The 27,199-nt window shown below is 39.5% G+C and overlaps 2 protein-coding genes across 7 annotated transcripts in view; one reads left to right on the top strand and one right to left on the bottom strand.

The window, feature by feature from the left end:
- bicral (BICRA like chromatin remodeling complex associated protein) overlaps positions 1-8,113 on the top strand; it is a 38,764-nt gene extending 30,651 nt beyond the window's left edge. For 4 of the 5 annotated variants that reach the window (XM_061907704.1, XM_061907701.1, XM_061907703.1 and 1 more), the window contains 2 exons: positions 1,933-2,038; positions 2,103-8,113. In XM_061907704.1, the coding sequence (XP_061763688.1) occupies positions 1,933-2,038; positions 2,103-2,506 (510 nt within the window). In that variant the 3' untranslated portion in view covers positions 2,507-8,113. Of the gene's footprint in view, positions 1-1,932 lie in introns of all 5 variants that reach the window. The other variant, XM_061907705.1, reaches the window with a different exon arrangement.
- A 7,684-nt stretch (positions 8,114-15,797) lies between these two features.
- si:dkey-21c1.4 (uncharacterized protein C17orf80 homolog) lies at positions 15,798-26,749 on the bottom strand. 2 transcript variants are annotated; one of them, XM_061907700.1, is made up of 5 exons: positions 26,388-26,749; positions 22,519-23,268; positions 17,627-17,725; positions 17,396-17,516; positions 15,798-17,327 (listed from the first exon to the last, which is right to left on the bottom strand). In XM_061907700.1, exons 1-5 carry the CDS (start codon positions 26,395-26,397, stop codon positions 17,321-17,323), a joined length of 987 nt encoding a protein of 328 aa, XP_061763684.1. In that variant the 5' UTR covers positions 26,398-26,749; the 3' UTR covers positions 15,798-17,320. The 2 variants fall into 2 exon arrangements, with proteins under 2 accessions (XP_061763684.1, XP_061763683.1); XM_061907699.1 differs by having other exon boundaries at positions 17,400-17,516; positions 26,388-26,746.
- Positions 26,750-27,199: the final 450 nt, after the last annotated feature.

Raw genomic sequence — 27,199 nt, 5'->3', positions numbered from 1 at the left:
AAGAGTACTGTTACTTTAGAGATGTATTACTCAAGTAAAAGTAAGGAGTAGTCACCCAAATATTTACTTGAGTAAAAGTAAAAAGTATGTTGTGAAAAAACTACTCAAGTACTGAGTAACTGATGAGTAACCTCATTACGGCAACAAATAATGCACAAAAACTTATAAATAGCAACGAGCAAATTCAGAGCCAAATTCAGAGCAAATTCAGCAACTAAAACAATAACATATATTAAATAATAATACATTAAAATAAAAAAAAGGCAAATTGAGCTACAATAACTTAACAGCACCATAGGCTCAGTAGGCATTCATTGATTGATTGATTGAAACTTAGTATTAGTAGATTGCACAGTACAGTACATATTCCGTACAATTGACCACTAAATGGTAACACCCCAATAAGTTTTTCAACATCAATCAATTATTTAATAAATGACCAAGTCGAAGTGATCTACCTCATATATACTGTACATACACACACGTATCATATACATCCACACACATATCATATATATTAATATGTCCAGGGTGTACCCCGCCTTCCGCCCGATTGTAGCTGAGGTAGGTGCCAGCGCCCCCCCGCGACCTCAAAAGGGAATAAGCGGTAGGAAATGGATGGATGGATATATATATATATATATATATATATATATTTTGTTTTTGTTGACATGTTAAAGGTGTTTTAATGAATATACATGCATGTTTAACACATAGATTCCTATTTTTCATGAAGACAAGAATATAAGCTGGTGTATTACCTGATTCTGATGACTTGCATTGATTGGAATCAGTAGTCCTGAAAATGTCCACGTTTTCAAACGGAGGAGAAAAAAAGTTCTTCCTTTCTGTCTAATACCACATGAAAGTCGTTGGTTTTTGGCATCTTATTTGTCCAGCTTCCATATTCGTTTTTATACACTTTACAAGAAATACATTGGCGGCAAACGCCGTAGCTTGCTAGCTTGTTTGCACTGACTTTCGGAGACTCTTATTTTGTTAGCGCAGGCGCGATGGAGCGGCACTTTTATTTTGAAGACAGGAAGTGTGCGATCAGCCTTTAGGCTTTTGACGGGAAGTACGGTTGAAATAAAAAGTGTCTTTTTTCCTTTACACTTTTGATTGATTGATTCAAACTTTTATTAGTATATTGCACAATACAGTACATATTTCGAACAATTGATCACTAAATGGTAACACCCCAATAAGTTTTTCAACTTTTTTAAGTCGGATTCGACGTGTGGCGGTCACGTGACCGTCTGACTCTGTTTGATTGGTCCAACGTCACCAGTGACTGCATGTGATTGGTGAAACGCAGGCATGCATACATCCTACTTCGAAAAACCAAAACAAACATTAATAGATCGATAAAATAAAGTAGCGAGTAACGAGCTGAATGTACATGAATGGAGCGGAGTAAAAGTAGCGTTTCTTCTCTATAAATATACTCAAGTAAAAGTAAAAGTATGTTGCATAAAAACTACTCTTAGAAGTACAATTTATCTCAAAAGTTACTCAAGTAGATGTAACTGAGTAAATGTAGCGCGTTACTACCCACCTCTGGTAACCTCATACACTTATACAGGTACACAACATATCCCAGCGTCACTGCACGTTTGTTGATTGCGTCACTGCGTCAAAAAATTGCGTCACACGCCACTATTCGGCCTTGTTTTTAACTCATTCCACCGAAGGCCGAATGTGGCTTTTTTCGGTCGAATATATTCGGTTACCGATTAATCGGTGCATCCCTACTGTAAAGTAGTAGTTCATGGATGCGTGTGTGTCCATAAGCCAGGACGGTCACGCGTCACGGCCGTTTTGCCGACTACCGCAGCTGTTTGCCACAGAGGCGTCCGAGATCTAGCCCGATAAAGTCCAAAACATCCCAGGACAAGGTCAAATGTTCACGTTCCCTGTCTCTCCTCTCAGCAACACTGCAGTCCGTCGTCAGAGATGGTGATGATTGACAGGACCTTCAACCAGGAGGAGCGCGGCAACCTGACCCAAGACAAGCGCATGGTGCTGGTGGATCCAGGTCCAAACTCACACATGCCCTGTTAGCGCGAGCGCACCTTTAAATCACGCTTTTGGTCCAATAGACAGTTTCTTGGACGACTTCTGCTGTGGGCTGAAATCCAAACGTTTCCAAGATCCCGTCCCCTCGCCGCCACCCGTCTGCGAAAGGAATCAGCTGGACAGAGACATGGCGGAGTCGCCATACAGGACAGACTTCCAGCCTGGGTTTGGAGACCCAGGAGGAGGCGCCGAGCCAACAGTTGATAGACCTCAAACCTCGCCTTCGGAGAATAATAGCGTCTCAGAACTGAAGAGAGCCCAGCAGCGCTTTGACCCCGCCCCCACCTGCCACCCGCAAGGTAACCACTCAACTTTTGCAGCACCAGACGGGCAGACAGTCGACCAGGTAGCCAAACTGGCCTCGCCCCGACACTTGGACACGGACTCCGCTCTCGAGGCGGCGGTCAACAGCATCTTGGAATGTTAACTCGACGCCAAGTCCAACCTGGAAGATGATGTCATGTTGTGTGTGTGTGAAGTCTGCTCTTTATGTAGCACTCATTTTTGTTTTTTTTAAAGGGTTCATGAAGCATGACGAATACTCTTAAGGCGCGAGTGAGAGACGGGCACTTACAATGGCCGATCAAGGTGCGGGAATGTGTGCAATTTAAAGGACCCACGGTCGGAAATATTCTTTTTTTTTTTTTGTGTTCCTTTTTTACGTGGCAACACAATGACTGTGCCAGTTTGCTAGCAACTCTGTGCCTCCTATTTATCTGCATTTTTATTTGACATGACGTGTTTACATGAAGAACGCCCGCCGAGGAACACGGTGGAACCTCCAAAAGGCCTGCAAATTTTAACACTAACTCCAGCAATAGCCATGACACACCACTAAGTGGCAGCATCGCCTCTTATTATTTCTACCTGTCTGCCGCGTATGAAAGCCTGTTTCAGCCACTAAAAAAATATACAATAAAAAATGTAGCAGTAAAAAAAAAAAGTTGTAATTACGAGATAGAAAGCAAAGACGACATTGTGAGCATAAAAGTCATATTTATAAGATAGGTAAATTGAAATTATGAGGTAAAAAGTAATAATTATGAGAGAGAATTGAAATGAATAGATCAAGTGAAATGACGACATAAAAAGTTTTAATTGTGAGCTAAAAAGTTGAAATGATGAGATCATTTTGACTGTTTATCTCATAATTTTGACTTAAATAATTACAACCTTTTTAATCTCACAATTAGAACTCTTTATCTCAGGATTTCAATTTTGTATCTCATAATTTTGACTTTAATCTAATAAGACTTTTCATCTCACAAAACTCTCAAACTTTAGTTTCTCATTATTTTGACTTTAATAATTACAATTTTTTAATCTCAGAATTTCATCTCTATCTCATCATTTCAATTTTGTATCTCATAATTTTGACTTTAATAAGACTTTTTATCTCAATCTCATAATTTAAATAGTTTATCTCATAAATTTGACTTTAATCTAATAAACGACTTTTTATCTCAGAATTACAACTATCTCATGAGGTCAAAATTATGATATAAAAAGTTGAAAGTAAGAGAGGAGAGTTGTAATTGTGGGATAAAAAGTCGTAATTATCTGATAATTTAATTATTCCATCCATCCATTTTCTACCGCTTATTCCCTTTGGGGTCGCGGGAAGCGCTGGTGCCTATCTCAGCTACAAACGGGCGGAAGGCGGGGTACACCCTGGACAAGTCGCAACTCATCGCTGGGACACAGATAGACATTTTATCTCAAAAAATTTTGACTCTAATAATTATGACTTTTTACCTCACAATTTTAACTCTATTTCCATCCATTTCCTACCGCTTATTCCATTTTTGGGGGCGCTGGTGCCTTTCTCAGCTACAAACGGGCGGAAGGCGGGGTACACCTTGGACAAGTCGCCATCTCATCACAGCAACTTTATCTCATAAAGTCAAAATTATGGGATACAAAGGGTTGTAATTGTGAGATGCAAAGTCATACAATTATTAGATTAAAGTCAAAATCATGAGATAAAGAGTTGTAATGATGCGATAAAAAGGTTGTAATCATCTCATAATTTCATTATTTTTATCTCATAATTTTGACCATGACTTTTTTTCTCACAATTTCAACTCTAACTCAAAAAGTCAAAATTATGAGATACAAAGTTGTTATTACAAAAGGGTGTAATTGTGAGATATGTCATAATTGTTAGATTAAAATCAAAATTTTGAGATAGAGTTGTAATTGTGAGATAAAAGTCAGAATTATTAGATAGTTGAAATGAGATAGATAGTTGAAAAAATTAGAGTGTAGTTTGTACCAAAAAATTCAACTATCGCATTTTAAAATTATGATTAATATCTCATAATTAGGCTCTCATAAAATCATAATTATGTCATTAAAAACTCATAATTTTGAGATAGATAGATAGTACTTTATTGATTCCTTCAGGAGAGTTCCTTCCGGAAAATTAAAATTCCAGCAGCAGATGAAATAGTCCTAATTAGGAAAAAAAATCATAATTATGAGATAAAAAGTCGAATTTATGAGATAGTCACAATAATGAGAGTGCAAATTGTATCTCATAATTTCAACTATCTCATTACTACTCTTCATTTCATAATTATAACTTAATTTCCTAATGACTTCCTTATCTCATCATTTTGACTCCATGTTGTATTTATGACTTTTGTATCTCATAATTAGGCAACGACTTACCATTGGGGTATTTTTGATTTGATTATAGTGTCATAAACCATGGATAGCCAGGCGCCTTCAAAGGATGAGTAGATTCCCCATAATAAGGCAAGTGTTCCACTTTGGAGGTTCCACTGTACACGTGTGTTTCCTTCTACCTGCGACACTCTCACCTGGCTCCTTTTCAGATGACCAGTTGCACTAAATTTCTTGTGTTCAGGTACCACTCGTCTTGGAAGGAATGTGAACCTCTCACAAACCAAAATGGAGATTTTTTTTTTTTCTTCCCTCGCTGATTGCATTGAAGCGTCATTAATACAACTCGCCACAAGTTGTAGTTTAGTCGCCTTTTTCTGCAAAGTTGTCTTGCGCTTAAGTCACACTCTTTGGCTTTTTCTTTTTGTACCTTAAAGGTATGCAAGCCCCTACACACACACACACACACATACACACACACACACACATGCCACCTCGATCAGGGGTGTCCAAACTTTTTCCCAACTTCAGATCCATTTGTTGCCATAAAGTTTTTTTGTAAAAATGTTTGTTTATGCCTAAGTAAACCTTGTTTTTTAGGTCAAAAACACAAAATATACAATATTTTCCCCAAAACATTTTTCAAAATGCATATTTGATGTGAAAAAATTAGAGCCTTAAATATGTAAATAATTAATTATGATATGGCTTTTTATTCATTATTATTTTTAGAAACAATGACAGTTAAAACAATATCACACTAAAAGTCCCCTGTCAGTCAGTGTTTCAAATAAATCATATTTTATTTATTTGTACTTTTAAAGCCTGTATATCTGCAGATAAACTTCAGATATTTTTGTTGCCGTAGTTTTTTGTAAAAAAAGTTTGTTGATGCCTAAGAAAAAAAACCTAAAATATACAATATTTTCCCTAAAAAAAATTTAAAAATAAAATATTTGATGTGAAGTAATTAAAGCCTTAAATATGTAAATAATTCATAAAAATACTGCTAATTTTTTTTTTAACAAAGACAGTTAAAAAAATCATTACACTAAAAGTCCCTTGGCAGTCAAAGTGTTTCAAATAAGTCTTTTTTTTTTTGTTTTTACTTTTAAAACCTGAATATCTGCAGATTAACTTCAGATCTATTTGTTGCCATACAGTTTTTCGTATAAATGTGTCTTATTTACTAAGAAAACCTTGGTCAGAAACACAAAATATACAATATTTTACCCCCCAAATCTTTCAAAATGCAGTATTTGATGTGAAATAATTAGAGCCTTAAATAAGTAAATAGTTCATAAAAATATTGCTTATTTTTTTAACAATGAAAAAAAACTCATCACACTAAAAGTCCCTTGGCAGTAAATAAAGTGTTTAAAAAGTCACTTTTTTTTTTTTTTTACTTTTTAAAACCTGAATATTTGCAGATCAACTTCAGATCTATTTGTTGTTTTTTGTAAAAATGTTTGTTAATGCCTAAATAAACCTAGTTTTTTAGGTCAAAAACCTAAAATATACAATATTTTCCCCCCAATTTTTTTAGAATGCAATATTTGATGTGAAATAATTAGAGCCTCAAATATGTAAATAATTCATAAAAAATAATGCTTATTTGTTTTTAACAATGACTTAAAAAATATCACACTAAAAGTCCTGGGGATTCAAAATCTCTACAAAAATGTTAACTAAAAGTAATATCTCTATATATTTTATTTAATCACAACACTTAAATATCCAGATAAGCTTCAACTCTATCCAGCAATTAAAAAAAACAAATATATATATATATATATAAGAATTTTTTTTTTAGGTCAAAAAACATAAAATATACAATATTTTTCCTCAATTTTTTTTCAGAATAAAATATTTGATGTGAAGTAATTAGAGCCTTAAATATGTAAATAATTCATTAAAATATTGCAATTTTTTTTGACAAAGACAGTTAAATAAATCATTACACTAAAAGTCCCTTGGCAGTCAAAGTGTTTCAAATAAGTCTTTTTTTTTTTTTTTTACTTTTATAACCTGAATATGTGCAGATCAACTTCAGATCTATTTGTTGCCATACAGTTTTTTGTATAAATGTGTCTTATTTCCTAAGAAAACCTTGGTCAGAAACACAAAATATGCAATATTTTACCCCCCAAATCTTTCAAAATGCAGTATTTGATGTGAAATAATTAGAGCCTTAAATAAGTAAATAGTTCATAAAAATATTGCTTATTTTTTTAACAATGAAAAAAATCTCATCACACTAAAAGTCCCTTGGCAAAAATAAAGTGTTTAAAAAGTCACTTTTTTTTTTTTTACTTTTTAAAACCTGAATATTTGCAGATCAACTTCAGATCTATTTGTTGTTTTTTGTAAAAATGTTTGTTAATGCCTAAATAAACCTTGTTTTTTAGGTCAAAACCTAAAATATACAATATTTTCCCCCCGATTTTTTTTGGAATGCAATATTTGATGTGAAATAATTTAAACCTCAATTCATAAAAATAATGCTTATTTGTTTTTAACAATGACAGTTAAAAAAATATCACACTAAAAGTCCTGGGGATTCAAAATCTCTACAAAAATGTTATCTAAAAGTAATACCTCTATATATTTTATTTATTCACAACGCTTAAATATCCAGATTAGCTTCAGATCTATACAGCAATTAAAAAAATAAAAAATGATATATATATATATATATATATTGCTTTTGATTCATTATTTTTTGAAAAATGACAGTTAAAAACACTAAAAGTCCGAGGGATCCCCACTAATAAATGTTGACAAAAAGTAATATCTCAATATATATTTTATTTACTTACAACGCTTAAGCTTCAGATCTATCAGTCCATTAAAAAAATACTTTTTGAAAACTGCCTGCATGACAGCTTTGTGTTGTCAGTGTCAACATTGTAACATGTCACCTGTTTGCTCTTTAATGACCTTTTTTCTTCTGGGTTATTTTGTAGTAGTTATTTTTAAAAAGTGGTTCACTTTGGACACCCCTGACTTGGCACATTTCAGCGTGTTTGTGTTAGGGGAGCTTAATCCTCAGATTGAGGAAGACAAGTTACTGTATGTTATTTTTGTCAAATCGGCATTTTTTTTTATTTGTGAATGTTTTTGTTTAAATAAGAAGAAAAAAAAAAAAAAAAGGATGCTGGAGCCTCGATTGATTGTACAATTCTGTCTGCCTTCTTGCATGTCCTGTATTCCTGATCTATGCAGTCTCGTCTCTGGACTGCCTTCCAGTCGCCCGGTCTTTTGACCCACTGACTTTTTTTTCTTCTTCTCAGCAGCTCAACCAAAACAAAACAAGTGTGAAGTCACAACACTTCACACTGCTGTTGTGATCCCACTTTTTAAGAGCCAAGACATATCAAATCATGTATAAATCATGAAGAACTGAGTTATTGTTCCTTTTCCTTATTTTATGTGCGTGTAAAAGACGTGCTCGGAAGTCTCCGCTCTTACAAGCCGGTTTGAGTGATTGATTGATTGATTGATTGAGACTTTTATTAGTAGATTGCACAGAACAGTACATATTCCGTACAATTGACCACTAAATGGCAACACCCGAATAAGTTTTTCAACTTAATCAATTCTTAGAACAAATATATACTATCAGCATAATACAGTCATCAGACAATGTACATTGAATTATTTACGTCAGGGGTGCCCACACTTTTTCTGCAGGCGAGCTACTTTTCAATTGACCAACTCGAGGGGATCTACCTCATTTATATATATCATTTATATTTATTTATTTATGAAAGAGACATTTTTGTAAACAAGTTAAATGTGTTTAAAGATAATACAAGCATGTGTAACACATATGGATGTCTTTCTTTCGCAAAGACAAGACTATAAGTTGGTGTATTACCTGATTCTGATGACTTGCATTGATTGGAATCAGACAGTAATGATGATAACGCCCACATTTTCAAATGGAGGAGAAAAAAAGTTGTCCTTTCTGTACAATACCACATGAAAGTGGTTGGTTTTTGGCATCTAATTCATCCAGCTTCCATACACTTTACAAGAAAAACCTTCGCGGCAAATTCCGTAACTTGCTTGATTGACATTCACGGCACCCGAGGGTCTTGTGAGATGACGCTGGCTGCTGCCAGTTCATTATTATGAAAAAATGACAGAGAGGAAGGCGAGAAACACTTTTTATTTCAACAGACTTTCGCGCCGTCCCATCCGTCAAAACTCTAAAGGCCGACTGCACATTTCCTATCTTCACAATAAAAGCCCTGCTTCATGCTGCCTGCGCTAACAAAATAAGAGTCTCGGACGCCAGCTTTCTGAGGGATCGCTTGTGCACGCCAGTTTTCCGAGACTCTGTATTTTGTTAGCGCAGGCAGCATGAAGCGGGGCTTTTATTGTGAAGATAGGAAATGTGCAGTCGGCCTTTAGAGTTTTGACGAAAGGTACGGCGCGAGAGTCTGTTGAAATAAAAAGTGTTTCTCACCTTCTTCTCGGTCATATTTTCATAATAATGATCTTGCAGCAGCCAGCGTCATCTCACAAGACCCTCCGGTACCGTGAATGTCATTTAAGTGACGTCTTGGTGAAGACTGATGATCACTAATTTTTAGGTCAATTTTTTTTAAAAGCCTGGCTGGAGATCGACTGACACACCCCCCGCGGTCGACTGGTAGCTCGCGATCAACGTTATTTACAGCAAAATGCCAAATTGGCAGCCACGCTTCCGGCTAAAAAATGTTGCTTATCACCACAAGTTGTGAATGTGGAGTGAATGAATATTGGGTTCTCACTTCCGTGGGTATTTTGAGTATCTGGTTGATTGAAAAGCGCTATACAAATCTAGTCCAATGCTTCTCAAATAATTTCTGTTTGGCCCTCCCCAGATTCCAGTATTTTGTGTCCCAGACCACTCTCCAACGTGACCATAAATACTATAATTTGTCTATAAAACTGTTGTAACTCTACAACAGTTGTACAATTGACCACTAAATGGCAACACCCGAATAAGTTTTTCAACTTGTTTAAGTCGGGGTCCACGTTAATCAATTCCTAGTACAAATCAGCATAATACAGTCATCAGAGTATGTACATTGAATTATTTACAGCAAAATGCCAAATTGGCAGCCACGCTTCCGGCTAAATAATGTTGCTTACCACCACAAGTTGTGAATGAATATTGGATTCTCACTTCCGTGGGTATTTTGAGTATCTGGTTGATTGAAAAGCGCTATACAAATCTAGTCCAATGCTTTTCAAATCATTTCTGTTTCGCCCTCCCCAGATTCCAGTATTTTGTGCCCCAGACCACTCTCCAACGTGACCATAAATAGTATAATTTGTCTATAAAACTGTTGTAACTCTACAACAGTTGTACAATTGACCACCAAATGGCAACACCCGAATAAGTTTTTCAACTTGTTTAAGTCGGGGTCCACGTTAATCAATTCCTAGTACAAATCAGCTTAATACAGTCATCAGAGTATGTACATTGAATTATGTACAGCAAAATGCCAAATTGGCAGCCATGCTTCCGGCTAAATAATGTTGCTTACCACCACAAGTTGTGAATGTGGAGTGAATGAATATTGGGTTCTCACTTCCGTGGGTATTTTGAGTATCTAGTCCAGGGGTCGGGAATCTTTTTGTCTGAGAGCCAAGAAGCCAAATATTTGAAAATGTATTTCCGTAAGAGCCATATAATATTTTTTAACACTGAACACAACTTAACGCGTGCATTTTTAAGTAAGATTAACATTTCTAGAGTATAATAGGTCTCTTATTCTTTGTAATAACATTGTTATTCTGAAGCTAACTGTGGAGGGGGCGTGGCCCGCAGCAAAGCGGGGTGTTGCCAGGATCGGCCTCAAAATCAGCGACAGGTGCGTAGAAGGCCCACCTGGGCCTTGTTAAATAATCACCTGTCGCTCTGTTATAAGCTGCAGCCAGGAGGAGAGATGGGGTTGGAGCTGGAGCCAGAGTGCGAGCGAGAACGAAAGAGAAAAAGACAATTGCTGGAAAGCAACTGAGAGACTTATTGAAAAATAAAACAATATTGTAACCCTGAAACAGGCTCTCATGTCGGTGCTTGGTGGTCTGAAGAACCTCCAGGAGGGCAAGCCCCACACTAACCAGTAATAAATAACTTCTTACCATTAACGCCATTTCTTGAACAGGTGCGGTAGGAAACGGATGGATGGATTAAAACTGCATGAGAATGGTTTATATTTTGAACATCATTTTTAACACTGTGATCCATCCATCCATTTTCTACCGCTTATTCCCTTTTGGGGTCGCGGGCGCCTATCTCAGCTACAATCGGGCGGAAGGCGTCGTACACCCTGGACAAGTCGCCACCTCATCGCAGGGCCACACTGTGATTACAAGTGGAATTATTCATTACTTTTCGTGTCAAGCAATGTCATCTCAGATTTATCCGAGAGCCAGATGCAGTCATCAAAAGAGCCACATCTGGCTCTCGAGCCATAGGTTCCCTACCCCCTGATCTAGTCGATTGAAAAGCGCTATACAAATCTAGTCCAATGCTTCTCAAATAATTTCTGTTTCGCCCTCCCCAGATTCCAGGATTTTGTGCCCCAGACCACTCTCCAACGTGACCGTAAATAGTATAATTTGTCTATAAAACTGTTTCACGGTGGAAGAGGGGTTAGTGCGTCTGCCTCACAATACCAAGGTCCCACAGTCTTGGATTCAATCCCATGCTCGGGATCTTTCTGTGTGGAGTTTGCATGTTCTCCCCGTGAATGCGTGGGTTCCCTTTGGGTACTCCGGCTTCCTCCCACTTCCAAAGACATGCACCTGGGGATAGGCCCCTCCCACCTCCAAAGACATGCACCTGGGGATAGGCCCCTCCCACCTCCAAAGACACGCACCTGGGGATAGGCCCCTCACACCTCCAAAGACATGCACCTGGGGATAGGCCCCTCCCACCTCCAAAGACATGCACCTGGGGATAAGCTCCTCCCACTTCCAAAGACATGCACCTGGGGATAAGCTCCTCCCACTTCCAAAGACATGCACCTGGGGATAGGCCCCTCCCACCTCCAAAAAAATGCACCTGGGGATAAGCTCATCCCACTTCCAAAGACATGCACCTGGGGATAGACCCCTCCCACCTCTAAAGACATGCACCTGGGGATAAGCTCCTCCCACTTCCAAAGACATGCACCTGGGGATAGGTTGATTGGCAACACTAAAATTGGCCCTAGTGTGTGAATGTGAGTGTGAATGTTGTCTGGCTATCTGTGTTGGCCCTGCGATGAGGTGGCGACTTGTCCAGGGTGTACACCACCTTCCGCCCAATTGTAGCTGAGATAGGCGCCCGCGACCCCAAAAGGGAATAAGCTGTAGAAAATGGATGGGATGGATGGATGTAACTGTAACCACCGTGGTTAATGGTAATTCGTAGGGTAGTACGATTTTGTTTTTACATTTTTATTATGTCCAAAATGTTTATTTTAATCTTATTTATACTTACATACACTTTATACTTGTTTTTGTATTTTATCAAAATGATTAAAATGCTTCAAAGGTGTTAAAGTTTGAGAAAATTGTAATATATTAAGTGCAGCCCGTAGCTAATTTGGTAGCATTCTGAAATTAGCATGCTGGCTTTTTTTGGTACACCTCTAGCGTCAAATACTGTTTTTTGACAAATGTTACCATGCTAAATTTTTTAAGCTAATTTTGCAGGTATAGACCCCAGTCATATTTTGGTACTTGATGCTTGGTAGTATATTAAACAAATTGTTCAGGTACGCACCCCAGAATAATGTATTTTGTTACTTGACGCATGGCAGTTAGCATTTTAGCATGCTGGCTTTTTTACATCACGGTCATATTTTGGTATTTCATTAATGCCAACTCTAAGCATGTTAATTTTTAAAACTAAATTTTTACTTGGAGCTATCTGGCCAGCATGTTGTTAGCATTTCAATTCGGCTCTGGCTGTTCAGCTTTCACACCGGAATTGCATTTTCTAGTTCGAGCATACCTGTTTGCATGCTAGATTTTTAAAGCTAATTTTGTAGGTATACACCCCAGTCATATTTTGGTACTTGATGCATGGTAGCATTTTAAACCCATTTTTCAGGTACGCACACCCAAATAATGTATTTTATTACTTGACGCATGGCAGTTAGCATTTTAGCATGTTAAATTTTTAATATCACAGTCATATTTTGGTATTTTGCTAATGCTAACTGTAAGCATGCTAGCTTTTTTTTTTTTTTTTTAACTCAGTTGTTACTTTGAGCTATCTGGCCAGCATGTTGTTAGCATTTCAATCCGGTTCTGGCTGTTCAGCTTTCACATCGAAATTGCATTTTCTAGTTCTCGCATACTTGTTAGCATGCTAGATTTTTAAAGCTATTTTTGTCACATGTTGGAACATGATCCATGAACTCGTTAGCATGCTAGCATTTTAAACACATTTTTCAGGTACGCACGCCAGAATAATGTATTTTGTTACTTGACGCATGGCAGTTAGCATTTTAGCATGCTAGATTTTTTACATCCCGGTCATATTTTGGTATTTCACTAATGCTAACTGTAAGAATTGATTGATTGAAAATTTTAATTGTAGATTGCACAGTACAGTACATATTCCGTACAATTAACCACTAAATGGTAACATCCGAATAAGTTTTTCAAGTCGGAGTCCAGGTTAATCATTTCATGCTAGCTTTTTTTTTTTTTTATTCCGTTGTTACTTGGAGCTAGCTGGCCAGCATTCTGTTAGCCTTTCAATTCGACTCTGGCTGATCAGCTTTCACACCGGAATTGCATTTTCTAGTTTTGTAGGTATGCACCCTAGTCCTATTTTGGTACTTGATGCATGGTAGCATTTTACACACATTTTTCAGGTACGCACGCCAGAATAATGTATTTTGTTACTTAATGCATGGCAGTTAGCATTTTAGCATGCTAGCTTTTTTACATCACGGTCATATTTTGGTACTTTGCTAATGCTAACTGTAAGCATGCTAGCTTTTTTTTAACTCATTAGTTACTTCAAGCTATCTGGCCAGCATGATGTTAGAATTTCAATTTGGCCTTGGCTGTTCGAAATTGCATTTTCTAGTTCTCGCATACTTGTTAGCATGCTAGATTTTCAAAGCTATTTTTGTCATATGTTGGAACATGATCCATGAACACGTTAGCATGCTAGCATTTTAAACACATTTTTCAGGTACGCACGCCAGAATAATGTATTTTGTTACTTGACGTGTGGCAGTTAGCATTTTAGCATGCTAGCTTTTTTTACATCACGGTCATATTTTGGTACTTTGCTTATGCTAACTGTAAGCATGCTAACTTTTTTAACTCATTATTTTCTTCAAGCTATCTGGTCAGCATGATAGAATTTCAATTTGGCCATGGCTGTTCGAAATTGCATTTTCTTGTTCTTTGAAGAAGAAAAAAAATATAGGTTTTGAAGGGGAAAACTACACAAAAAATTCCTCTCATGCTTTAGTTTATCAGTATGTGGCCCTCTGGATATTTGGGCCCCCCCTGCTTTAAAGGCTTTTTTTGTCATTACAACACACTGAAGGCCTTTTTTTAATGTGGTGTGGTAAGAACAGTTAAAAATGGGCTTGTTTTTTCTCTCGCTGCTGTGTTGGATCCGCTTTGGACTGGACTCTCGCGACTGTGTTGGATCCATTATGGATTGAACTTTCACAGTATCATGTTAGACCCGCTCGACATCCATTGCTTTTGTCCTCTCCAAGGTTCTCATCGTCATCATTGTCACCGACGTCCCACTGGGTGTGAGTTTTCCTTGCCCCTATGTGGGCCTACCGAGGATGTCGTGGTTTGTGTTGTGGTTTGTGCAGCCCTTTGAGACACTAGTGATTTAGGCGTTACTAAAATGGCCTTCTTTCATCTCCGTAATATCGCTAAAATTCGCTCCATTTTGTCCACTAAAGACGCTGAGATCATTATCCATGCGTTTGTTACGTCTCGCCTCGACTACTGTAACGTATTATTTTCGGGTCTCCCCATGTCTAGCATTAAAAGATTAGTTGGTACAAAATGCGGCTGCTAGACTTTTGACAAGAACAAGAAAGTTTGATCACATTACGCCTGTACTGTATATACCTTTATATACATATATACATACATATATACCTATACTGTATATACCTTTATATACATATATACATACATATACACCTGTACTGGCTCACCAGCACTGGCTTCCTGTGCACTTAAGATGTGACTTTAAGGTTTTACTACTTACGTATAAAATACTACACGGTCTAGCTCCATCCTATCTTGCCGATTGTATCGTACCATATGTCCCGGCAAGAAATCTGTGTTCAAAGGACTCCGGCTTATTAGTGATTCCCAAAGCCCAAAAAAAGTCTGCGGGCTATAGAGCTTTTTCATTTCGGGCTCCAGTACTCTGGAATGCCCTCCCGGTAAAAGTTTGAGATGCCACCTCAGTAGAAGCATTTAAGTCTCACCTTAAAACTCATTTGTATACTCTAGCCTTTAAATAGACTCCCTTTTTAGACCAGTTGATCTGCCGCTTCTTTTCTTTTTCTCCTATGTCCCACTCTCCCTTGTGGAGAGGGTCCGGTCCGATCCGGTGGCCATGTACTGCTTGCCTGTGTATCGGCTGGGGACATCTCTGCGCTGCTGATCCGCCTCCGCTTGGGATGGTTTCCTGCTGGCCCCGCTGTGAACGGGACTCTCGCTGCTGTGTTGGATCCGCTTTGGACTGGACTCTCGCGACTGTGTTGGATCCATTATGGATTGAACTTTCACAGTATCATGTAAAACCCGCTCGACATCCATTGCTTTCCTCCTCTCCAAGGTTCTCATAGTCATCATTGTCACCGACGTCCCACTGGGTGTGAGTTTTCCTTGCCCTTATGTGGGCCTACCGAGGATGTCGTAGTGGTTTGTGCAGCCCTTTGAGACACTAGTGATTTAGGGCTATATAAGTAAACATTGATTGATTGATTGATTGAAAGAAAGAAAAGTCATTTTGTGCACATCTGTACAATTTTGTATAAATATCTAAACAAAAAAATTCTAACTTTGTATGTAAGAGAGAAAAAGGGGAAAAAAAATAACAGGAGCAAATGCTTTTTTTTTATTATTATTATATTGGCCAAGTGCTGTGTGGAAAAATAGACCAAAAAAAAAGGTAATTTATTGATTAGTAGTTAGCACAGCAAAAATAAATTCATTTTAAGTAGCAAAACAGGAGCCCCAGTTTGGCCAAAGTCTTCATGGCTATTCTCTCAGCATTCTGCTTAATGACATCCTGCAATGGGAGGGATTATGCAACCCACACAGGAAAAAAAAAAAAACCTTTCCGCCTCAAGAGATTCGTCACGATAGTTTAGAACAGGAGTAGGGAACCTATGGCTCTAGAGCCAGATGTGGCTCTTTTGAAGACTGCATCTGGCTCTCAGATAAATCTGAGCTGACGTTGCTTAACACGATCAGTAGTGAATAATTCCACTTGTAATCACAGTGTTAAAAATAATGTTCAAAATATAAATTATTCTCATGCATTTTTAATCCGTCCATCCTTTTTGCTGCCGCACCTGTTCAAAAAGTTGCGTCAATGGTAAGAAGTTATTTATTTATTATTGGTTAGTGTGGGGCTTGCCCTCCTGGGGGTTCTTCAGACCCCAAGCACCGACATGAGAGCCTGTTTCAGGGTTACAATATTGTTTTATTTTTCAAAAAATATCTCGGTTGTTTTCCAGCAATTGTATTTCCAGCCCCAACCCCGTCTCTCCTCCTGGCTGCTGCTTATAACAGAGCGACAGGTGATTAGATAACAAGGCCCAGGTGGGCCATCGACGCACCTGTTGCTGCAGGCCACGCCCCCTCCACAGTTAGCTTCAGAATAACAATGTTATTACAAAGAATAAGAGACTTATTATACTCTAGAAATGTTGGTCTTACTTAAAAATGCACGCGTTTGTGTTCAGTGTTAAAAAAAATATTATATGACTTTTCCACGGCGTGGCGCAGTGGAAGAGTGGCCGTGCGCAACCCAAGGGTCCCTGGTTCAATTCCCACCTGGTACCAACCTCGTCACGTCTGTTGTGTCCTGAGCAAGACACTTCGCCCTTGCTCCTGATGGGTGCTGGTTTGGGCCTTGCATGGCAGCTCCCTCCATCAGTGTTTGAATGTGTGTGTGAATGTGGAAGTAGTGTCAAAGCGCTTTGAGTACCTTGAAGGTAGAAAAGCGCTATACAAGTACAACCCATTTATTATTTATCTTACGGAAGTATATTTCAAAATATTTGGCTTTTTGGCTCCCTCAGCCAAAAAGGTTCCCGACCCCTGGTTTAGAAAGTGGGTTTCCAGATTGCATCAAGCTAAAAAAAAATAAAAAATTGGATTGTTCCCTTTTAATCCTTTCAGAACCTCAGTGCACACAACACCAACACTGTTTGGGGTGACACCAGGCAACAGTGACACCCAGTGGAGGATCGTGGTACTGCAGACAAACCACACGTTTTTTAAGTCCTCAAGTTACATTTGGAGTAAATGTCAAACTTCAAAAATGATCCAACAGTGGAAAGTTGTCCGAAGAGGATTTTCACGGTATTAGTGGTACTTCCTCCAGCGGTCACGCTCTTTAAAAAAAGACCAAAGTGTTAGGATGCATATTTGAAAGAAGACCAAGCGATATGTGGGCATACACCTACTAAGATGGGGGTAGGACCAGACGTAGCTGAGCACACAGTACCCCGCCAACAGCATGGCCACGCCGCCGATGCCGCCTTTCCTCACGTGGAAGTACTTCCCGCAGTACCACCCCCAGCCTGCAGGTGGACAAAGAGTAATGTACCATCTTTGAAAACATGATGTATTAGACTACACAGGTGTACCTAATCTGTTTTATTATTTTTTTTTATTCCCCCCCCCCATTCACCTCTCTGCATCATTTCCACCACGTCTCTCGGGCGGCTCGGGGTCCTGCAGGCCAGCCAACAGGGAAGCTCCCTCAGGGTCACCTGACCCAGGCCCCGCCCTGCATTGCAGATAAGGAGCACAGAACATGTTGGCTGAAATCCTTTTTCCTGCTTTAAAATTCTGCATTATGTTTTCTCTACAGCTGCCTAAAAAGGAAGTGGTTTGATGGCGTGAACTATTCCTCCAGCAGAGGGCGCTGACTCCCAAACCGATTGACTCAACATTTTGCAGCAGGAAGATGCTTTGACAAGATGTGGTGTCGTGTAACTGTAAGTACAATACTTCATAATACTTTGTGCCTGTTGTTGTTGCGTCTAATAACCGAGGCGAATTAGGATCGGACGTTATTGTCATTGCACCTCGTTTCCATACGAGTTGGGAAATTGTGTTGGATGTAAATATAAACGGAATACAATGATTTGCAAATAATTTTCAACCCATATTCAGTTGAATATGCTACAAAGACAACATATTTGATGTTCGAACTCATAAACATTTTTTTTTTTTTTGCAAATAATCATTAACTTTAGAATTCTATGCCAGCAACACGTGACAAGGAAGTTGGGAAAGGTGGCAATAAATACTAATAAAGTTGAGGAATGCTCATCAAACACTTATTTGGAACATCCCACAGGTGTACAGGCTAATTGGGAACAGGTGGGTGCCATGATTGGGTATAAAAGCAACTTCCATGAAATGCTAAGTAAGTCACAAACAAGGATGGGGTGAGGGTCACCAATTTGTAAGGAAATTGTCAAACAGTTTTGGAAAAACATTTCTCAACGAGCTATTGCAAGGATTTTACCATCTTTTTTTTTTTATCATGGACGCCCCTGCTTATTTCAGCAAGACAATGCCGAGCCATGTGTTACAACATAGTTGTTTCGTAGTAAAAGAGTGCGGGTACTTTCCTGGCCCGCCTGTAGTCCAGACCTGTCTCCCATCAAAAATGTGTGGCGCATAAGAAGCGTAAAATACGACAGCGGAGACCCCGGACTGTTGAACGACTGAAGCTCTACATAAAACAAGAATGAGAAAGAATTCAACTTTCAAAGCTTCAACAATTACTTTCCTCAGTTCCCAAACGTTTATTGAGTGTTGTTAAAAGAAGTTGAGGAATGCTCATCAAACACTTACTTGTAACATCCCACAGGTGTGCAGGCTAATTGGAAACAGGTGGGTGCCATGATGGGGTATAAAAGCAGCTTCCATGAAATGTTAAGTAATTCACAAACAAAGATGGGGCGAGGGTCACCAATTTGTAAGCAAATTGTCAAACAGTTTTAGAACATTTCTCAACGAGCTATTGCAAGGAATTTAGGGATTTTACCATCTTTTTTTTTTATCATGGACGCCCCTGCTTATTTCAGCAAGACAATGCCGAGCCACGTGTTACAACATAGTTGTTTCGTAGTAAAAGAGTGCGGGTACTTTCCTGGCCCGCCTGTAGTCCAGACCTGTCTCCCATCGAAAATGTGTGGCGCATAAGAAGCGTAAAATACGACAGCTGAGACCCCGGACTGTTGAACGACTGAAGCTCTACATAAAACAAGAATGAGAAAGAATTCCACTTTCAAAGCTTCAACAATTACTTTCCTCAGTTCCCAAACGTTTATTGAGTGTTGTTAAAAGAAGTTGAGGAATGCTCATCAAACACTTACTTGTAACATCCCACAGGTGTGCAGGCTAATTGGGAACAGGTGGGTGCCATGATGGGGTATAAAAGCAGCTTCCATGAAATTTTAAGTAATTCACAAACAAAGATGGGGCGAGGGTCACCAATTTGTAAGCAAATTGTCAAACAGTTTTAGAACATTTCTCAACGAGCTATTGCAAGGAATTTAGGGATTTTACCATCTTTTTTTTTTTATCATGGACGCCCCTGCTTATTTCAGCAAGACAATGCCGAGCCACGTGTTTGAACAGAGTTTTTTCGTACTAAAAGAGTGCGGGTACTTTCCTGGCCCGCCTGTAGTCCAGACCTGTCTCCCATTGAAAATGTGTGGCGCATAAGAAGCGTAAAATACGACAGCTGAGACCCCGGACTGTTGAACGACTGAAGCTCTACATAAAACAAGAATGAGAAAGAATTCCACTTTCAAAGCTTCAACAATTAGTTTCCTCAGTTCCCAAACGTTTATTGAGTGTTGTTAAAAGAAAAGGTGATGTAACACAGTGGTGAACATGCCCTTTCCCAACTACTTTGGCACGTGTTGCAGCCATGAAATTGTAAGTTAATTATTATTTGCAAAAAAAAATAAAGTTTGAGTTTTAACATCAAATATGTTGTATTTGTAGTGCATTCAACTGAATATGGGTTGAAAATGATTTGCAAATCATTTTACTCCGTTTATATTTACATCTAACACAATTTCCCAACTCATATGGAAACGGGGTTTGTACTATTCAACGCTCAAGTCTCTAGAGCACCTTCAGGTCTATCTTTTGATAGAAAGTAATGTTTTGTATGCCTTTTTTGTCAAAGAAAACACTGTTTTTCATGGCCAAAACACCAAATATGCAACATGTTCCCCCCCAAAATATGGATTTTAAAGATGATTTAAAAAAACATTTGAAAAATGTTTCTTACGGGAGTCATCGTTGTAGCCTTCAAAGTCCTTTTAAAGGGGAACATTATCAGCAGACCTATGTAAGCCTCAATATATACCTTGATGGTGCAGAAAAAAGACCATATATTTTTTTAACCGATTTCCGAACTCTAAATTGGTGAATTTTAGCAAATTAAACGCCTTTCTGTTTATCGCTCTTTACGCGATGACGTCAGAATGTGACGTCGCCGAGGTAACAAAGCCACCATTTTCATTTTCAACACATTGCAAACATTGGGTCTCAGCTCTGTTATTTTCCGTTTTTTCGACAATTTTTTGGAACTTTGGAGACATCATGCCTCCGACGGTGTGTTGTCGGAGGGTGTAACAACACTAACAGGGAGGGATTCAAGTTGCACCACCGGCCCGAAGATGCCAAAGTGTCTGCCGCCAGACCTCCATTGAATGTGCCAGAGTGTCTCCACATTTTACTGGCGGTCCTAAAGCAGACGTGGCACAGAGATGTATGGATAACCTGCAGATGCATTTGCAACGATAAAGTCAACGAAATCACAAAGGTGAGTTTTGTTGGTGTTGACTTATGTCCTAATCAGACATATTTGGTTGCGGCGTGACTGCCAGCTAATCGATGCTAACATGCTACGCTAATCGACACTAACACGCTATTTACCGGCGGTGCTAAAGCAGACATGGCACAGAGATGTATAGATAACCTGCAGATGCATTTGCAACGATAAAGTCAACGAATTCACAAAGGTGAGTTCTGTTAATGTTGACTGCCAGCTAATCGGTGCTAACATGCTATGCTAATCGATGCTAACATTCTATTTACGGGCGGTGCTAATAACCTGCAGATACATTTGCAACGATAAAGTCATCGAATTCACAAAGGTGAGTTTTGTTAATGTTGACTGCCAGCTAATCGGTGCTAACATGCTATGCTAATCGATGCTAACATTCTATTTACGGCGTGGCGAAGTTGGGAGAGTGGCCGTGCCAGCAACCTGAGGGTTCCTGGTTCAATCCCCACCTTCTACCAACCGCGTCACGATCTGTTGTGTCCTTGAGCAAGACACTTTATCCATGCTCCTGATGGGTCGTGGTTAGGGCCTTGCATGGCAGCTCCCGCCATCAGTGTGTGTATGGGTGAATGTGGAAATAGTGTCAAAGCGCTTTGAGTACCTTGAAGGTAGAAAAGCGCTATACAAGTACAATCCATTTATCATTTATTTACGGGCGGTGCTAAAGCAGACATGGCACAGAGATGTATGGATAACCTGTAGATTCATTTGCAACTATATTACATTTCCTTCCACCCACATTTAATGCGAAACAAACACTTACCAATCGAAGGATTTAAGTTGCTCCAGTGTCACGAGATGCGATAGTCCTGATCGTTTGGTCCGCACATTTTACCGGCGATGCTAACGCAACTATTCATAGCCATGCTATGGCTATGAATAGCGCCAATAGCTATTCGCTCAATAGCTTCAGTTTCTTCTTCAATACTTTCATACTCCAATCATCTGTTTCAATACATGCGTAATCTGTTGAATCGCTTAAGCCGCTGAAATCCGAGTCTGAATCCGAGCTAATGTCGCTATATGCTATATCTTGCTGTGCTATTCGCCATTGTTTGTTTACATTGGCAGCTTTGTATGACGTCACTGGGAAATGGATAGTCGCATCGCAAATAGCGAAAATCAAGCACTTTAAAGCTTACTTTAGGGATATTCCGGGACCGGTAAAATTTTGAAAAAAATTTCAAAAAATACAACGAGCCACTGGGAACTGATTTTTATTGTTTTTAACCCTTTTGAAATTGTGATAATGTTAACCTTTAAAACCTCCAACATTTTATATATATAGTGTCATAACAGAGACGTTCATAGCAATATTTAACATGTACAATATTTACCCTATTTTGATCATTTTAATCATTTCCGCGACTGATTTCTTTTCACACATTGATTTCTGTTTCTATAGCAGCGCACGTCTGACTTCTAGTGTGTTCCTAATCCCGGAATCAAACACGCATGATTAACGTGGACCCCGACTTAAACAAGTTGAAAAACTTATTCGTGTGTTACCATTTAGTGGTCAATTGTACGGAATATGTACTGTACTGTGCAATCTACTAATAAAAGTTCCAATCATAGCAGACTTGTTAACAGACAAGGAAAACAACTATTTTTGGACAAATGAGGATTTACAACTTTATATTTTTGAAGCTGAATATACCGAGGATGAACTGCAGTTAAAGAAGGGAAATAATACTAACCTGAGGAATTGTCTGTCTTTTTCCGGGACATTAACGCATCTTCAGTATCCGACGGGAGGCGGTGGAAGTGTACCAGGGAAGCCGAGGGGAGTCGGGCGCTGTGACGCAGGCCCACGTTGAGGCTGTCGTCGATGTGTGGAGGGGGCGTGGCCTGGCTCGCCTGCGAGGCTGGTGTGACCTCGGAAGATGCTTGTTTGGGTGCTGCTCGTGACACATTAGCATTACTTCTCTTTGACTCGGGACCGTTTGTTTGGATGGGAATGGTCGGCCTGCTGCTTTTAGCTCGGCCTAACGTGGTCCCGACATGCTGCAGCGTAATCCTGGACACACTTCCTGACTCCTTTAGAATCTCTTTCCCTAATAAGTCTCTCTTTTCCTCGCTGAGGTCTACTCCCTCCACTTCTTTCACCGCTTTCTTTTTCGAAGCACTTTTAGCTTCAGGCTGAGCAGATCTTTGACGCTGGCTGGGCTTCGCTGCTTCGGCGCTCTTTTTCTCTGGCTTGGAAGCAGGTAATGACACCTTCTTCTTTTTAGAAGTAGACGATAAGGGCGGTTTTAGCGTGACGCTGTTCTCCGCCACCTTCTTGTTGGACTCGGCGCCCTTTTTTTCGGGCAAGTCTGCAGCCAGCCTGGCCGGCGTTTGAGGCTTGGCGGGGTCATGGTGGGCGGACGACGACTTGGGCGCAGCCTTGCAGTGTGGAAGGTGGGTCTTTAACCTTTTGTAGGACTTCCCACAGAATGGACACGCCTCTATTCGGGGAAAAAGACATATTAGTCATGTTGAGGCTTTTGATTGTTTGAACGTTTTATTAGTAGATTGCACACAGGGCTGGACGATATGGCCTTTTTTTAAGTGGTAGCGGGGGTGTAAAATGTAGCCCGGAAGAGTTAGTGATGCATGGGATTCTGGGTATTTGTTTTGTTGTGTTACAGTGCGGATGTTCTCACGAAATGTTTGTCATTCTTGTTTGGTGTGGGTTCACTGTGTGGCGCATATTAGTAAGACTGTTTAAGTTGTTTATATCAAAACCCTCAGTGTAACCTGTATGGCTGTTGACCAAGTATGCCTTGCAGTCAGTCACGAATGTTAACTGAGGCCTGCACGCAGATAGCATGGTAGCCGTCGACATGTTTGTGAGAATGTTATAACATTCCCATCACGGCACGCCCTGAATATTGTTGTCCCGGTGAAAATCGGAGAATGCTAACCCCGGTAGATTTCCGGAAGAGGCACTGAAATCCGTAAACCGTCCGGGAAAATCGGGGGGGGTCGGCAAGTATGCAGTCGAGCATCATCAGAGTGATCAAAGAGCCGCGGGTTGCCGACCCCTGCTCTAGCGGGGTGACTTTTCAAATGACTCCGTCCTCCACCCTGAGCCAGCCCACTTTGGAGAAGTGGGTCGGAGTGAGGTGTGGAGGTCTAGAAGTAACCTGACTAGCTTGTTCTGGGATGTTTGGAGTCTTGATTAGAGGGGTTTTTGGGGTTCATGCGTAGTGGAAAAAGGGTTGAATGAGCGTTCCCGCTAGAATCTTCCTGGTGCTTTTGTTTACCAGAGAGCAGATTCTGTAGAGAAATCTTGTCCGTCGGTTGACCTTTTTGATTACCTAGTTGCCATTTTATCACAGGATTGGTTAGCTTCTAGACTGGAACCTAGGTAGGTGACCTCATCTTTCCTGGTGATAACAATGTCACCCACTTTAATAGTGACGTCACTGACTTTCTTAAGTTGGATGTGGGAACCAAATAGGATGGATTCCGTTTCACTTAAGTGTATGAATAGCTTAAAGGCCTACTGAAAGCCACTACTAGCGACCACGCAGTCTGATAGTTTATATATCAATGATGAAATATTAACATTGCAACACATGCCAATTCGGCATTTTTAGTTTACTATCCAATCCAATCCACTTTATTTATATAGCACATTTAAACAACAATAACGTTTCCAAAGTGCTGCACAGCCATGTTAAAAAAAATTGTAAAAAATAAAATAAAAATATATATATATATATTATGCTCCACCAATGACTGAATAAAAACAAAAAATAAATAAATATAAAAAGAAATATGATTAAAAACTATTTTAAAGGGTAAAATCAATTAAAACAGTAAAATAGAAATCAAAGTGTATAAAAAAACACAGAGGACCACACAACTCAGGTAGTGTTAAAAGCCAAAGAATAAAAGTGGGTCTTAAGACGAGACTTAAAACACTCCACTGTGGAAGCAGTTTGAACATGGAGCGGCAGAGTGTTCCAGAGCTTAGGGCCGACCACAGAGAAGGTCCTGTCTCCCCTGGTCTTAAGTCCGGTCTTGGGCACCACGAGCTGGAGCTGGCTCTCGGACCTCAGACTCGAGGAATGTAAATTTGGATAAGGTCCGAGATATATTGAGGTGCCAGTCCATGTAAAGATTTAAAAACAAACAGCAATGTTTTAAAATCAATTCTAAAATGAACAGTGCAAACTCTGAAGAATTGGGGTTATATGCTGGCGTTTCCTGGCCCCGGTTAAAAGTCGTGCTGCCGCGTTCTGGACTAACTGCAACCGGGAGAACATGCCAGCATAAAGTGCATTGCAGTAGTCCAGGCCACTTGAAATAAAAGCATGCATGACTTGTTCAAAAAGGTTAAAAGATAAAAACGGTTTAACCTTTACTAAAAGACGAAGGTGATAAAAACACGATTTTAAAACGCCACTAGTTTAAAATCGCTTTCTATAATGACGCCAAGGCTGGTGACTCTGGGACGCACATCATTTTGCAATGGTCCCAAGTCACTGAGGGCCGGACCAAAAACTAAAATTTCCGTTTTTCCACTCATTAATTTTTAAAAATTTTACTAAATTGCCATTTTAAATTTCCCGCTAAGTGTCCTGTTGAAAACGTCACCGGTTGTAGCGGACTTTTTTTTTTTTCCAGCCCGATCCAAGCTATAAGTAGTCTGCTTTAATCGCATAACTACACAGTATTCTGGACATCTGTGTTGCTGAATCTTTTGGCAATTTGTTCAATTAATAATGGAGACGTCAAAGAAGAAAGATGTAGGAGGGAAGCGGTGTATTGCGGCCGCCTTTAGCAACACAAACAAAGCCGGTGTTTCCTTGTTTAAAATTCCTGAAGGTGAAGCTTTACTATGGAACAGAGCGGTCAAGCGAACATGGTTCCCGACCGCATGTCAACCGGCAGGTTATGGTGAGAAAATTGTGGTAATAAGTCGGCTTTTACCGTAGTTATGAGCGGAGCTTGCGTCCTCCTGCAGCTGCGTGGCTTCCGTCAGAGACACTGGCAGTCACCACATTCCTCCGACTTTCAGGTACCATATAATCTCACTAAAACACTAGTAACACAATAAGCAGATAAGGGATTTTCCAGAATTATCCTAGTAAATGTGTCTAATAACATCTGAATTGCTCCCACTGTTTTTTTTCTAGTCCTTCACTCTCACTTTCCTCATCCACGAATCTTTCATCCTTGCTCAAATTAATGGGGAAATTGTCGCTATCTCGGTCCGAATCGCTCTAGCTGCTGGTGTCCATGATTGTAAACAATGTTCAGATGTGAGGAGCTCCACAACCCGTGTCTGCTACTTCCGGTACAGGCAAGGCTTTTTTATTAGCGACCAAAAGTTGCGAACTTTATCCTCGATGTTCTCTACTAAATCCTTTCAGCAAAAATATGGCAATATCGCGAAATGATCAAGTATGACACATAGAATGGACCTGCTATCCCCGCTTAAATAAGTAAATCTCATTTCAGTAGGCCTTTAACTAAGCTTCCAGTTCTGTTCTTGCATGTTTATGACTTTTATTAAAAAAACAAAGTGTACAGTTAGTTAGGTCACGTGACCCGACTAGTGTTTTCAACTTACCGACACTCATTGCGCACGCAGCAAGAAAACAGCAAAACAAAAAATGAGTCGGCTCACGCAATTTTTTTGTTTTTTTGTAAATTAATTCTACATCGCATATGTAAATTTGATATTAATTGCGACGGTGACGTTTTAAAACGCGCATCATTCCAGACAGGCGTCCTCGGTCATGTACTGACAGGCGGCTGGAAGGACCCGCTCGAGTTTTTTTTTTTTTTTAGTTGGCCCGCCAGAAGCCTGAGCGAAAATAGTCAATTTCGGACTAAAGCGCGGCTTGGTTAAACTAAACGTCTTAAGTATTTTATTTGAAGATTGGGATTTTAAACGGGTTGTTCACGCCACTTTATGACGTCCCTCGTCGAGAATGTTGTGGGTGTGGCGCGACATCAGCTGAGATGAGTCACTCAGGCGCATTTCCGGTTTCGTGTTAATTTTTCCGCACAACAAAATAAAACAAGTTTAAAAGTGCTTTCACGCAAATACAATCAAATGAAATCAGAGATTGGATTTATGACTTTTTGATGTTAGTCGGATCTTGTGGAGCCGTTAAAGACTGGCTCGTTGTTATTATTATAATTTTTTTTTTTTTTTATTTTATTTTGAAACACAATAATCACCATTACAATAAAATGAGTGGATCAGCATAATTTAAATTTACACATTTTACTGTATTGGTAACAATTGTTCTGAAATATTAATTGTATTTATTTTAGTTTTTACTGTTATTATTTGCGATGAGGTGGCGACTTGTCCAGGGTGTACCCTGCCTTCCGCCCGATTGTAGCTGAGATAGGCGCCAGCGACCCCCGCGA

This window comes from Nerophis ophidion, linkage group LG08 (assembly GCF_033978795.1).
Source record: "Nerophis ophidion isolate RoL-2023_Sa linkage group LG08, RoL_Noph_v1.0, whole genome shotgun sequence".
In the NCBI taxonomy this organism is placed as follows: Eukaryota; Metazoa; Chordata; class Actinopteri; order Syngnathiformes; family Syngnathidae; genus Nerophis; species Nerophis ophidion.
The sequence above is the reverse complement of the archived record's forward strand: the minus strand, read 5'-3'. Positions and strand labels throughout refer to the sequence as shown.